General features: G+C 41.6%; 1 protein-coding gene across 1 annotated transcript in view; it reads right to left on the bottom strand.

The window, feature by feature from the left end:
• HMMR (hyaluronan mediated motility receptor) overlaps positions 1–14413 on the bottom strand; it is a 62946-nt gene that overhangs the window by 28282 nt on the left and 20251 nt on the right. Inside the window, exons 4-6 of the mRNA XM_089663651.1 lie at positions 12251–12328; positions 6364–6552; positions 2645–2731 (exon numbers count right to left, since the gene is read on the bottom strand). Coding sequence (XP_089519777.1) covers positions 2645–2731; positions 6364–6552; positions 12251–12328 — 354 coding nt within the window. The remainder of the gene's footprint in view (positions 1–2644; positions 2732–6363; positions 6553–12250; positions 12329–14413) is intronic.

Below are 14413 nucleotides of genomic sequence, written 5' to 3'. Positions count from 1 at the left end.
CAGACTACAAGGTATTACAGAACTTGTTACAGGAGGCACGGACAGGCTGCATGACAGGTCCCATTAGAGCAAAATAAGCCTTAAAACAGGAATTCAAGTTTTTTTGTCCACTATGTCCTCAAAGAGTAGGACATCCTCAACACTGGATCAATTGAGGCAGGCCAATCCACAGAAGGAACTGGCCATATTTAAGACTCCTCTTCCAGTGAATATTGCCAAGAAAATAATTTTGGAGGTGTAAAAACTTTATCATCAGGATGTGACTAGTCACCTTATAAAGCTTCCTCTACCACAAGGTGCTAAAAGGAAGGGCCTTGAGTGGTGTAATGCCTATGAAATGTGTTGGCCTTGGACCCTTTGTTTCTTGGGTAATTTGTACAATAAAGCATTGTTGCCCAAATGCCAGGTGCATGAGAGGTGACTGATGTGTCATTTCTCTAGTTTAAAAGGAACAAAAAGTCACAAGATATTCTGTTGAGAGCAAGATAAAAACTTGCTTATGGCATGAAATGTGTTTATGACATCTATTAACCTCACATTAGGAGATAAAAACCTGTTTAAAGATGTCAAAGTTAGAAATCCTCACGTTTGGGGGAGATGAGAAGAGGTTTTGGGATAGATAAGAATCAAAAGTGTGACTTTTCAGATAACGAATATGGTGGTTGAACGTGACAGTTATCCTCGCAAAACCCTTCTGCTAGCTCCTCCTGTGGTGGGTGTGCCCACTATTGGACAGCTTCCAAAAAATTGGTTTAAAAGGAGGAGGTCCGGGCGAGATTAGGAGAAGCCCCCCCCCCCCCTCTTAGTGGCCAGAGGACCCTCTGACTCTGGGATTTTTGCCAGGGCTATATGGGCTCATCAGCTGGTCGCGCCTACGGCTTACCCATGATCCCCTGGGCAGTTTGATTCCAATGGGATTTCTTCCTCCCAGCTTCTAACCTAGCTTTGGTAATGTATTAATTTTATGATGTGACACTGTCAAATGATATGTATTTCATGCTGTAATGCTCACACTCTTACTGGTGTGTGTTATTATGCAGATTGTGATGGCTATAAGATATATCCTGTGTGTCGTGTGATAATGAAAAAGTGAAGGTTTTGACAGTGCAAGAATATTGCAGTTGGATGCTGTTATTTCTTGGAGTGCCGGGTGAATGCTATGATGTTCCAGGGCAGGTGTTCATTTGGTAGATAGTCTTTCAAATGCGTAGAATATGTAAAGGTTTAAATGCAGATTAAAAGGTACCTGCATGACTACATGTTGAGTGTGTGTGTGTTTGTGTGTGTGACTTGCTTTTAGTTATTGCACCCAGCATCTCTATTACAAGTGGCTAAGGAGCCTTTTTTGAGCCCATACTGGTACATTATGGTCAGATGGAATCCGGAGGCTCCAATTGTTAAAACAGAAGCACACTTTATCCACAAGCACAGACATGGTATGCCTGAGTTTGAGACAGGACAGACAAAATGGCTTCCTCCTGTGGAGTTTTTTTTTTTTAATTAAATAAACTCTCTCATCCCTTTCACCCCCCCCCCCCCCCCCAGGTATTAAAACCACCTCTTCCCTGTCTTGCACTAGTGAGAGTAAGGAGGAGAAACTGAAGTGAGCCTCTTGAAATACCTGAGTCTAGGGGTTTCCAACCCCTAGACCCCTGGTCAAGATAAAAGAAACCTGAGGTGCCCAATGGTATCGAACAGTGCCTCAATGCTTGAGGCTCTATACACACTACAGTGTTTAAAACCGAGGGCAAGTTTGCCGCGATTCAAAAAATGCGTTATAAAAAAAAAAAAAAAAAAAAAAAAGCCACGCATTTTCAGGTGCCATTCACTTTAATGGCACCTGAAAATGCGTGGCATTTTTGCCACAATTGTGGGGAATTTTAAATGTACCACACCCGTGCAAACAAAATTACAGGACACACAACACTCAAAAAGGTTTTAGAACCTTTCCTGGGTGTCGATGTCCCACAACTTTCCATGAACGTGGCGCGTTTGCGTAGCAGAAAAAGCACCTTGTTTGTGACAAAAACGCCCCGTGTTTTCAGGTATAATTGAAGTGAATGGCACCTGAACATGCAAATTTTCAAAATCACAGGCAGAGTATATAATAAATATAGTTTTTTTGGGCACAAAACTGTCTATTCCTGTTTTCGGTGCATCCTGAATTTTCAGTTTTGGTCCATTCATCACCTAAGACACTAGCAAAAAAGGTCATCGGTCAGTGAGAGGTGGAGGTCCTTGAAGTTGTGTTTACCAGTGTCCAATTACCTGAATGTAGCAACATACTGTATTCATCCAAGAAAATGCAAAAAAAAAAAAATATATATATATATATATATATATATATATATATATATATATATATATATATATATATATATATATATATATATATATATATAATATTATAGTCTTCACAGAAGTGCAGACAGTTTGCTGACAGAGAGATCCCACAGTTTGTTCAGGGCTATAGATTAAAAATGTTTTAGTCAACTTAAAGCTGACGTATTGCAGGATTTCAATGGTTTCCCAGCACACCTACACATCACATCTGGTGGTAGTTTTAAGGCACCACATTGCACATCACACTGCAAAATTTTTAAAATTACCCACTATACATTCCCTTTAACAAAAATAAACAAACCTTATCTTTTACATCCTGTTTATTTTTAGCTTCCATCAGTTCTGTGCACAGGCTGTCAATTTTTCTCTTTGAGCTGTCATCAGAAAACTAAGAGGAAAAAAAAAAAAAAAAAAGATATAGAAATTAAAAAAAAAAAATCGCACGCAGCCCAGCACACCATTATCAAATACATTTAGGTACTATGGTTGGAGAAAAAAAAAAAAAAAAAGTAAATAAAAATTTACTTTCATATAACATTGCACTTCCTAATCTCTAGGGGCGCTGGTAATGTAGTCAGTGTCTCACAGAGGCATCCTGGGAAGGTTACCTCACCATTACCTTCCTGGGAAATCTGAACACAAAGATCTTGCAAGATTATTATAATATTATACAGTATTTATAAAGCGCCAATAGTTTGCTCAGCGCTGTACATTACAATTGGAGACAACACGAGGCTGTACAATAACAATACAATGCGATACCCAAGGGGCTCGAGGGCCCTGCTCCTTGGAGCTTACAATCTAGGAGGGGGGGGGGGGATAGTGGTACAGGAGGAAATAGCTGTGGGGGATGGAGTGGTAGGAAGAGTGGAGGTCAGCAATTAGCAGGGGGCGGGGTAGGCTTCCCTGAAGAGGTGGGTTTTCAGGGTGCGCCTAAAAGGAGAGGAGAGTAGGTGATAGCCTGATGGATTGGGGTAGGGAGTTTCAAAGGATGGGTGATGCCCTGGAGAAGTCCTGGAGGCTATCATGGGAGGAGGAGGAGACCAGGGAACTAGAGAGAAGGAGGTCTTGGAGCGGAGAGTGCGTTTTGGGTGGTATTTGGATATTAGGTCAGTGATGTAGTTTGGGGCTGTATTAAGGACAGCTTTGTACGTCAGTGTAAGCATTTTGAATTTGATCCATTGGGCAATCGGAAGCCAGTGGAGGGATTGGCAGAGGGGAGTGGCGGAAACGGAGCATTTGGTAAGGTGGATGAGTCTGGCTGCCGTATTCAGGATCGACTGAAGCGGAGATAGTCTGTGGTGAGGGAGGCCAGTGAGGAGGGAGTTGCAGTAATCGAGTCGTGATATGATGAGGGAGTGGATGAGTTGTTTAGTGGTTTCTGGGGTTAGGAATGGGCGTATTTTGGCGATGTTGCGGAGGTGGTGTCTGCATGAGTTTGTTAGAGATTGGACTTGGGGCAGGAAGGATAGATTGGAGTCAAGAATGACACCAAGTACTCTGGCTTGCGGGGTGGGCCTGGTGGTGGCATTGTTGGACGTGATGGAGAAGTCAGTGGGGGGGGGGGGGCGCGGGCTGGGGGGAATACTAGGAGCTCAGTTTTGGAGAGGTTCAGTTTAAGGAGGTGGAGCGACATCCAATCTGATATGTCATTCAGCAGGCTAGTGATTCGGGCGGAGACTGAAGGGGTGAGGCGAGGGGTCAAGAGATAGACTTGCGTGTCGTCGGCATAGGAGGTGGTAGTTGAAGCCGCGAGAGTATCAGTTGACCAAGGGAGGAGGTGTAGATGGAGACGAGAAGGGGCCCGAGGACAGAGCCTTGAGGGACCCCGACAGAGGGGGAGTGGGGGGGAGGTGGTAGCGTTATAGGTGTAGCTGGATACATATTTAGCACCCATAGCAGTACCTTGTACTTTTTAGTTTTAATTCACAAAATTAAAAAAATTCAGTTAGTAGCAGTAAAGAGGCTCGGCAGTAAAACTAAAAAAAACTGTTATCAGCACTAACAGATAATCACACTGAAACCCAGAGCACTGGTGTTAAAATGGACATCTGAGGTAAACAAATCGTCAAGCTGCCCGCTGGCGAGGTGGACGGAGGCATTCTTCCCATTGAGCTACTGTATTCTGCCAGCAGGACTCCTTCGTTATCAGCACTGCAGCCAATTGGAAAAATCTCCAACATTTCTATTCAAGCCGATCAATCTTGCTGAACGGGACGATGTTCGATTCATCTATAACCAGCTTCAAGAGAAAAGAGCCATTTTCTTTCTTGCAACCCACAGTTACACTTAGACACGAATTGGTCCCCATGAGATTTTTGCCAAGGTGTGCTAGTATACACTGCATATCAGCACATTATGGCAGACTTGCCTGTCAAACCAGCCCTCCAGCTCTGCGCCGTCACTACTCTAGCTGGTTCTGGGTGCTTACATCTTCACCCAGTTTAACTTCCAGGTTCTGGCTGCTTAAATGGCAGAGCAGCAATGACGTCATTCCTGCACATGCACACAGTTACTTCACAGCACAGAGCAGGTGCTGTAAATGTGGTCTGAGATGCGCATGTGTAGCCCAGGTTATGTTACTGTTGACCATTAGGTTCTCTTCTATTATAAAAACCCTGCCCGTCAGCGGTTTGATTTTTTTACCTCAATACAGCTTCAGACCTATACATCAGGAGGAAGGGGGAGGTCATTAGTCAGGTTCTTTATAAAATCAGGAAAGGGGTCATTGTCAAGACAGATGTATGTGGTAGTGCAATAACCTGCTTCCTCTTTGGAACACCAAAAAGGTTGTGGTGGTGGGGTTTGAAGAAAAAAAAAAATTTTTTCCTGTTTGGCCAAAAGGAAACACAAGTAACTGAGGATCAGGCATATGTTGTTCTTTTTTCTAATGTTGGATGTGTTTCCTGTTTCTAGGTGGGAGGAGCCTTCTTTCAATCCTGCCCTGGAAAAATGACTTTTTTTAAATACAAAATTAAAAAGGGGGATAAGCTGGCTTCTGATATGGTTCCCTGCCGATTCTGAGCATCAGAAGATTAAAAACAGAGGTTGGACTTCATTGGCTTTTTATTTTTCTACAAAAGCAGCACTTTCCTTTGGCCACAAAATAATTTGAGGATATATTGCCAATTGCCCCCTTGAGTGAAGAATCTGAAGGCACCCAGGACCTGTCGTCCTATTGTGGACTACATAATTGACCGGTACTACAGCTTTATAATCTTGCAAGAACACCAAAAGTCATTGCACCCTGCTTTATCTGAGTGCCTAGGTATCTCTTCACACTAATCGCTTTTGGGAAAGTGGAATAGAATTCTAATCCTCCCCCAAGATTTCACTCTAGCTAGTGCTTAGGCTCCTACACATGTGGACAGTACTGTAGGAAAACTGATCAACATTTCTTTTAGGAAAGTGTGAATTTCAGTCAGTCAATTACTGGGTTCATCACAGCTCTCAATGATTACTTCTGCTGAGCTATACATTGCAACAAGACAGAGTGGCATGAAGATTGGAATCAGTTAAGTGGGGTCCAGGAGATGGACATATATCTTTAGGACACTCTCAGAAACTGAGTGGTGTTCAGTTGCAAGAAAGGTCAGTATTGGCCTTTTACAATCTGTATATGAACACAGAAAGGATTAGGAAATCCAATGCAATCAGTTGCTTTCTGTACTGTGAAAGGTTTCCAAGCAAAAGCTGTGAAAGTCTGAGCAGCTCTAGATATTTGTCCCAACTGGCCTCTTAGATTAAAGAGTAACTAGAGTAAGCATAGTCTGTATTGATAGGGACATGTACTCTCACAGTTCCCCATCCTGCCTGCTTAAGATCTGAGGTTTATATAAATGAAAATGTATGTATGTAATCCAGCCAAAGTATAGTGCAAAGCCAACTACCGTCCCCAATCAACAAAGTCAATAGTATGTGGAATACTCAGCAAAGGTAAAAAAGGAACTCAGAGAACTGAAGTCTCATAATGGCTACCAAGCCTCTAACTTCCAACTGCCATGGAACAACTGAACGCACCTTAGTTTTAAGAAGGTCATTAGCTTTATTCAAGTCAGCGATCTGTCTCTCTAAAGATGCCATGTTTGCACTGAGTGAAGTCTTCTCTCTCATAGCATTTACTAGTTTTAGCTCTGTCTTCTTGAACTCTTCTTCCAAGGCTTGAAGTTTCTTGTCTTGCTCAACACGTTCTTTTAAAAGACCACGAAGCTAAACAAAAAAAAAAAAAAATACTTTATATAAGACACTGTAATGAATGAAATGCAACATTTCGGTCAGCACTCCAAATTGCTATGTCCAATGTGCAAGTGCATACTGCGCAGCTCAGCTCCATTTACCCTCTTGGATATTAAAGCGGCGTTCCACTCACTCTGTAAAAAAATAAAGTCAACAGCTACAAAAACTGTAGCTGCTGACTTAAAAAAAAAAAAAAAGAAAGAAAAAGAGCCACTCACCTGTTCCACGATCCCGTGTTGTGCCCACCGCAACCTGTTTCACAGTCAGTCCTGTATTCCAGGTGCCAGCATCATCAGTGTGGGCACCCGGCTGTGACAGCTTGCAGCTTCACAGCCGGGTGCCCACTGCACATGTGCAAGTAGCACTGCACTCCCTGAATAGCCCCGCCGTCTTCTGGGACCTGTCACGTGTCCCACAAGACTTCGGGGAGGGAGGGTAGGAGGACAACGCCGGCTTCCGATCGCCCACTCCGGGTGCCTGTCAAATTCGGGTACACCCCCCCCCCCCAAAAGGTGCCAATCCTTAATGGGGAGCGGGGGACCAATCTTTACAGCGGAATTTTCCCTTTTGGAACTCCGCTTTAAGTCTTGGCCTAACCTTCACTTCTGATGTATGCAAGCATTTGCCCAAGGGCCCCATTTCATAGCAACAGCATAGCCATATCGCTGCTAACACACAGTTAGGTCCATATATTTGGACACAGGCACAATTTTAGTTTTTTTCTGGTATTTACCAAAACATATTCCAAGTATAGTTATTTAATGGATATGGGCTGAAAGTGAACACTCTTAGGTTTAATTTTAGCACAAGTACATCCAAATTAGAAAAAGGGTTTAGGAATTCCAGCTCTTAAGAGTAGCCATCCCCCCCTTTTTCAAGGGACCAAAAGTAATTGGACAGTTGAATATAATCATAAATAAAATGTTCATTTTTAATATTTTGTTGACTGCCTGAAGTCTGCAACCCATGGACATTACACAGACTGGGTTTCCTCCTTTCTGATGCTTAGCCAGGCTCTAACTGCAGCGGTCTCCAGTTGTTCTTTGTTTGTGGGTCTTTCTGCCTCTAGCAGAATATCACACTTTTCCTTCAAAAGCTCCAAGGTTGCTTTTGCAGTGTGTTTTGGATCATTGTCCATGTGTACTGTGAAGCGTGGTGCAATCAACTTTGCTGCATTTGGCTGAATCTGGGCTGACAGATAGTAGTAGATATATCTAAACACTGCAGAATGAATACGGCTGCTTCTATCACATCATCAATAAACACCAATGACCCAGTGCCATTGGAAGCCATGCATGCCCATGCCATCACACTGCCTCCACCATGTTTTACAGATGACGTTGTGTGCTTTGGATCATGAGCTGTTCCAAGCCTTCTCCACACTTTTCTTCCCGTCATTCTGGTACAGATTAATCTTAGTTTCATCCATCCAAAGAATGCTTCTCCAGAGCTGGTCTGGCTTTTTAGATTATTTTTGGAAAAGTCTAATCTGGATTTTCTATTCTTCAGGCTTATGAATGGTTTGCACCTTGTGGTGAACCCTCTGTATTTGCTCTCGTGAAGTCTTTTCTTGATTGTAGACTTTGACAATGATACACCAGGAAGGGAGAGTGTCCTTCACTTGTCTGGATGTTTTGAATGAGTTTTTCTTTACCATAGAGAGGATCCTGCAATCTTCCACCACTGTTGTCTTCTTTGGATGTCCTGCTTTCCTCAGAATGTACCAAACTGTTGATTTGGCCACTTTTAATGTTGCTGTTATCTCTCTGACGGATTTGTTTCATTTTTAAAGCCTTGCATTGACAGCTCCTTTGAACGCGTAATGTAGGTTCACAGCAATAGATTCCAAATGCAAATACCACACTTAGAATTAACTCCAGACCTTTTACCAGCTTAATTGATGAAGAAATAATGAAGGAGTAGCCCACACTTGGCAAAGAAACAGCTTTTGATTCAACTGTCCAATTACTTTTGGTCCCTTGAAAAAGGGGGGTGGCTACTCTTAAGAGCTGTAATTCCTCAACCCTTCCTCCAACTTGGATGTACATACCCTCAAAATTAAAGCTGAGTGTGTGCACCTTTAGCCCATATACATTATAGGACTATAGCTTGAATATGTTTTGGTAAATACCTGAAAAAAAAAAAAAAAAAAAACTAAAATTGTGCCGGTGTCCAAATATATATGGACCTAACTGTACATGAGTTCTAAACAGGAGGGTTTAAGTGTCATTAAACCCAGACTATGAAAACTCTCATTACATTCTATATAGCAGGTTGTGCTTACTCAAAAAGCCACTAAAGCATGTTTTTGGTGTAGAATGGTCCTGCGTTCAGTTGTCCCTTCCATCTTCTGTGTCCCATTACGGCCTGAGGATTGTGTAGACTAGCTGGTGTCCCCTACAGAGCATGCTCCAGTTTCCTTCTATTTCCTATCTGTCCAGCCCATGTGACTATAGATTCACACATTTTGGTGTATACACAGTGGTAAATGACACTTCCCCCTCCATGTCCTCCTATTGCTAAACACTATGGAGGCAGAATAGACTATGCCAATTGATTAATCAGTATACTATAGCAATCAGAGGAAAGGCCTGAGGGATAAAAAACATATCAAGAGAAAAACTTAGGGAATGTTATATGTACAGTTTAAAAGGAAAGAAAAAAGGGGAGATTAAAACCTTTAAATGCATCAAGAGGGCGAATAAGGTTCCAGAGGGTAGTATTTTTAATAAGAAACCAAGATAAAGCACACAGGTACATGACCTCAAACTTACTGGGAGGAAAGTTTGAAATTAAAAGTATTATTTTACTGAAAGGGTAGTTGATGCTTGGATTAGATTTCCAAGCAGAGGTAGTGAGTTAGTTAACAGTAAGTGGTTTCAAACATACTTGGGACAAGCAACAAAAGTTGACAAAAAAAAAAAAAAAAAAAGAAGAAGACAGACTTGAACAACTTGGTCATTTTTTTTCTGTTGTCACTTTTCTAGGTTTCTCAGTTATACTTACTAAATATATATATATATATATATATATATATATATATATATATATATATATATATATATATATATATATATATATATATATATATATAAAAAAAAAAACCAACAAAAAACAAAAAAAAAAACAAAAAAACACACACCACCTTTAAATCTGCCTAGACCATATTAAAAGCACAAAAAAATACACATTTAATGTTCAATAAAGATTTATTGGGAGCTATAAAAAACAGTTTGATACTGAGGATTTCATTTGAATTGGTCTTCTGAAGCTTTTTTTCAGTCATGAGACCGACACAGCACCAATCAAGGCTGGCCAGAAACAGACTAATACTGTAGAGAGCATACATCAGCAGAGTAATAGAAGCCCCTTTCCCTGCAGATGCCAAAGGACAGGGAAAGATAATGTGACCACACAACCATGCTGCAGAAATAAAGTACTTAAAATGTTTGAGAGAAAAATTACTCCCCAAAACTGCACCAAAAATGCAGCAAGCAGGATTTTTTTTTTTCATCATCGCAAGGGAAGTGTAATGGAGTAATGTGAAGACATACATTAAATTTAAAAAAAGGGATGCATTTTTCTTGAGCTTTTTTTTGTGTTTTTTTTTTTTTTTTTTTAAAAAGAGCTCGTTCACACTTTACTTATTTCTAACTCTTACCAAAAGCCCATATAGTATTTGACAGGCATTAGACAGGCTTTTGGGAAGCAGTTTTAATGCTCCCCAAACGCCCTACACACGTTTTTGAGGCGTTTGCCAAGCGTTAAAACCGCACCACAAATGCCTATAAGGAAGTTAAAGGGTATTAACGCTCAGCAACCGCCTCGCAACCGCCCCATAAACGCCTGCCAGGCGTTTCAGGAGCGGCACCACAGACTTGAATGGGAGGCTTCAACTCCTGACTCAACATGAGGCGTCAGTTTTGCCGTGACACAATGCTAATGCTTCAGTGTGAACAGCACTGTGTGCTGCCATGTGCAGAATTTTCATAGGCATTTGAGAAGCGTTAAAAATGCTTCCCAAATGCCTGCTGACAAAGCTAGTGTGAACGTAGCCTTAAAAACACAAAAAGTTCTGCAAAAACCGCTCAGTGTGAAAGCAGGTGGAGGCCACAGACCTTTTTTTCCCTACTTATCTTTTCTGACTGTTTTTCACTAGTTTTGCATTTGGCTAGGGTCAGTGTCACTACTGGTAGCATGAGATGATACCTGGACCCTACAGAGGTTGCACAGGAAGTCAAACTCCAAGATGGCAGATCGATATGTGCCATTGCCATAAAGTTTGCTGTGACTCCCAGCACAATCTCCAGTGCATGGAGGAGATTCCAGGAGACAGGCAGATACTCTAGGAGAGCTGGACAGGGCCATAGAAAGTCCTTAACCCTTCCAGCATGACTAGTATCTGCTCCTTTGTGGAAGGAGGAACAGGATGAGCACTGCCAGAGCCCTGCAAAGTGACCTCCAGCAGGCCACTGGTGTGAATGTGTCTCTGACCAAACAATCAGAAACGGACTTCATGAAGGTGGCCTCTAGTGGTCCCTGTGCTCACTGCTTGGCACAATAGAGCTCGATTGGCATTTGCCATTGAACACCAGAATTGGCAGGTCTGCCACTGTCAGAGATGAGAGCAGGTTCACCCTGAGCACATGTGACAGACGTGAAAGGGTCTGGAGAAGCCATGGATAATATTATGCTGCCTGTAACATTGTTCAGCATGACCGTTTTGGTGGTGGGCCAGTGATGGTCTGGGGAGGCATATCCATTGAGGGACGTACAGACCTCTACAGGCATTGTCATTTGGTAATCGGATGAAATCCTTGGGCCCATTGTCAGACCCTACACTGGCACAGTGGGTCCTGGGTTCCTTCTGGTGCAAGACAATGCCCAGCCTCATGTGGTGAGAGTATGCAGGCAGTTCCTGGAGGATGAAGGAATTGATACCATTGAATGGCCACCACACTCGCCCGATCTAAAACCCATAGAACACCTCTAGGATATAATGTTTCAGTCCATCAGATGCAGCCAGGTTGCACCTCAGACTGTCCAGGAGCTCAGTGATGCCCTGGTCCAGGAGCTCAGGACACCATCCATCGTCTCATTAGCAGCATGCCCTGACAAGGTCAGGCATGCATACAAGCACATGGGGGCCATACAAACTACTGAGTACCATTTTGAGTTGCTGCAATGAAATTTCAGCAAAATTGACTAGCCTGCTGCATCATTTTTTCAGTTTGATTTTCAGGGTGTCTCTGAATTCCGTTCTCTGCAGGTTGATAATTTTCATTTGATGAGGCATCCTTACGTTCCCAGCACATTACCCAGTTCAAATTAGTATAGATATCCAACATGATAGTTTTACCCCATTGAGATCTGATATGTTCCCTTAAATTTTTTTGAACAGTGTATTTATGAACACTACCTTTTTTAGATCCCCATAGTCTGCACACTATAGTCATTTGCATGTGATTTCTATAGGGAATCTACAGTCTTGTACATCTTTTGAGTATTTCGACAATGCCATATCAAAGTCCCTGCAATTGCACATAGCACACAGATGTTCTAGGCTCCCTCATAACTAGAGGAGATGCAAATTTCTTATTTGGCTAATCAGCCCATTATCCACACAAACCAAAACTGGACAAAAAGTAATTTATAAACAGTCTGACCTCACCTCTTTTTCCAGAGCATCCTGTTTCTTCCTTTCTCTCAAGAACTCTTTATCTTTTTCAGGTTTTTGTCTCAAGTTTGGCTATTAAAAAACAAAAAAACATCATTCTTATTAGTATCTCGTAACAGAATAAGTCCACACAAAGATTACTACAGAAAAAAAAAAAAAAAAAAAAAAAAAAAAAAGGGTAAAAGATTTCAACCAGACAGGAAAAATGCACAGGATTTAAGTTGTAAGGGTTTACTGCCTATGTGCAAGAGACAAATCATTACAGCTGGATTATTTGCAGCTAAATTAAGCAGATTGGACACTGGAAAAGGCTGGGACCTCCCCCATATAAATATTTCCCACTCCAAATCAACCTTCGTTTTTGTACTATATGCCAGGAAATGGATTTTACTTGTACAGCACAGGACACATGCTTCTTCAGGCCTCGCTCACAGTAGATGTGCATAAAAACTGATAGAAAAAGTACAAGCAGATCTGACTTGCATAGGCTTGCTCACCCCACGGGCAAACACATGCGTATTTGTAATGTACGTCTCTTCAAGAAAAAACAAGTGCTTTCTGTCCTGCTCACATCATAACACTGGTATCACATGCAGATTTTTTTTCTGTGCAGAAGTAGGTAATATTTTCTACAAAAAAAAAAAAAAAAAAAATAATAATATTGTTCTCTAAATGCCCTGTTCACACCAAAATGTTGCTGTCAGGGGAGTTTCTTTTTTCCCCCCGCACAGAAAACTATGTACATGTTGCAGATTTCTGCTCATAAAAAGTCCACACAATACCAGTGTTGTGGTGTGAACAAGGCACATAGAGAACAATTGTTTTCTTTGTACCCTTGCAAAAAGAAATGCAGAAAAACCTCATGTCTCTGCTCATGGTGTGACCAAGGCCTTAATCAATAAAAAAATTTGGATTTCCAAACCTAGTCCAACAAAAGGTGGTGCAACAAACGCCAACAGGCGCAAAATAACCTAATTGTTAGAGCGGCCTGTTGCACTTTAAGCCTAAACATGATGCCAAAAGAAGTCTAACATCTACCTGGTAGAACCTAATGTGTAAACAAAAGTCCTGGTGGCAGCCTTGCAAATCTGAGTGCTTCATGCTGAAAAGTCTAATCCACCTAGCAATGATGGAACGACATGTAGGAGTCACTTGCAAGATCCTTCAGGAAACAAAAGAATCTGAATTCCAAAAGAAAGTAGTAGAAGAGATAAAATATGTAAATAAGGACATTTCCTTAGGATGTTTTGGAGCAGGACACAAGGTAGGAAGGACAATTAAAGCAGAATTTCACCGAACAGAGCAGAACTTCAGTCAACATTGACCATTTTTAATCCTTATGCTGCTACCATTGGTAAATAGATAGGAACGTATGTCATATTTATTTGTTTTAAGCTTTTTTTTTTTTTTTTTAAAACACATTTGTTCAGTTACTCCCTGGTTTCCATGCCTAGACAAAATGATATTATATATCCCATGAGTCTTCAGGAGAGATTTTCTTAGTGAAGCACACCCTCCTTGCCTACACGCCTTAGCTAAGGACAGATGATTTCAGGATGTAAATGCTATATGAATATTCTGCCCTTACTCAAGAGGACCACGGCCAGGAATGCTAGGGTGTTTTTTTCAACATGATTTGTCAGCAAAATAAACCATGGAGACATGGATGGATGAGTTTTCTTTTAAAATATTAAAAATGAATTAAACAGTGTTTTTTGTTTGTGCTTCACAGATACAGTAAAGTCCTGCTTTAAGGTGGAAAGCGGACACCCCTGGGAGGAAAGGAAGGCCTGGGCCTCGAACAATTTTTTTTCTTGTACAACACTTGAAAGGTTCTTTACAAGATGAGGCCGCCAATTCCGAAACTCTTCTTGCAGATGTGATAGCAACAAGAACAATTACCTTGCGTGAAAGGCCAGGCAAGGAAAAGTTCAAAAAGGTTCCTAATGTAATCCCCAAAATTGGTCTTCAAAAGGACACCGTCTCAAGGAGTTTCTTGCTTCTGAAACAACTTGACCAGCATTTAAGCCAGAGACTCCTATATTGATAGAAAGAACACTTCTGGAAATCTGGTGAAGCGCATCAGCCAAGGCATTTGCGCAGTGGGGCAGGCAATCGGTAAAAGGTCCAACCTACTGCAGACAGACACCAGTAAAG

This window comes from Staurois parvus, unplaced genomic scaffold, assembly GCF_062004578.1.
Source record: "Staurois parvus isolate SC_StPar_1 unplaced genomic scaffold, SC_StPar_1.0 ptg000006l, whole genome shotgun sequence".
In the NCBI taxonomy this organism is placed as follows: Eukaryota; Metazoa; Chordata; class Amphibia; order Anura; family Ranidae; genus Staurois; species Staurois parvus.
This window is presented reverse-complemented; position numbering and strand designations above follow the sequence as displayed.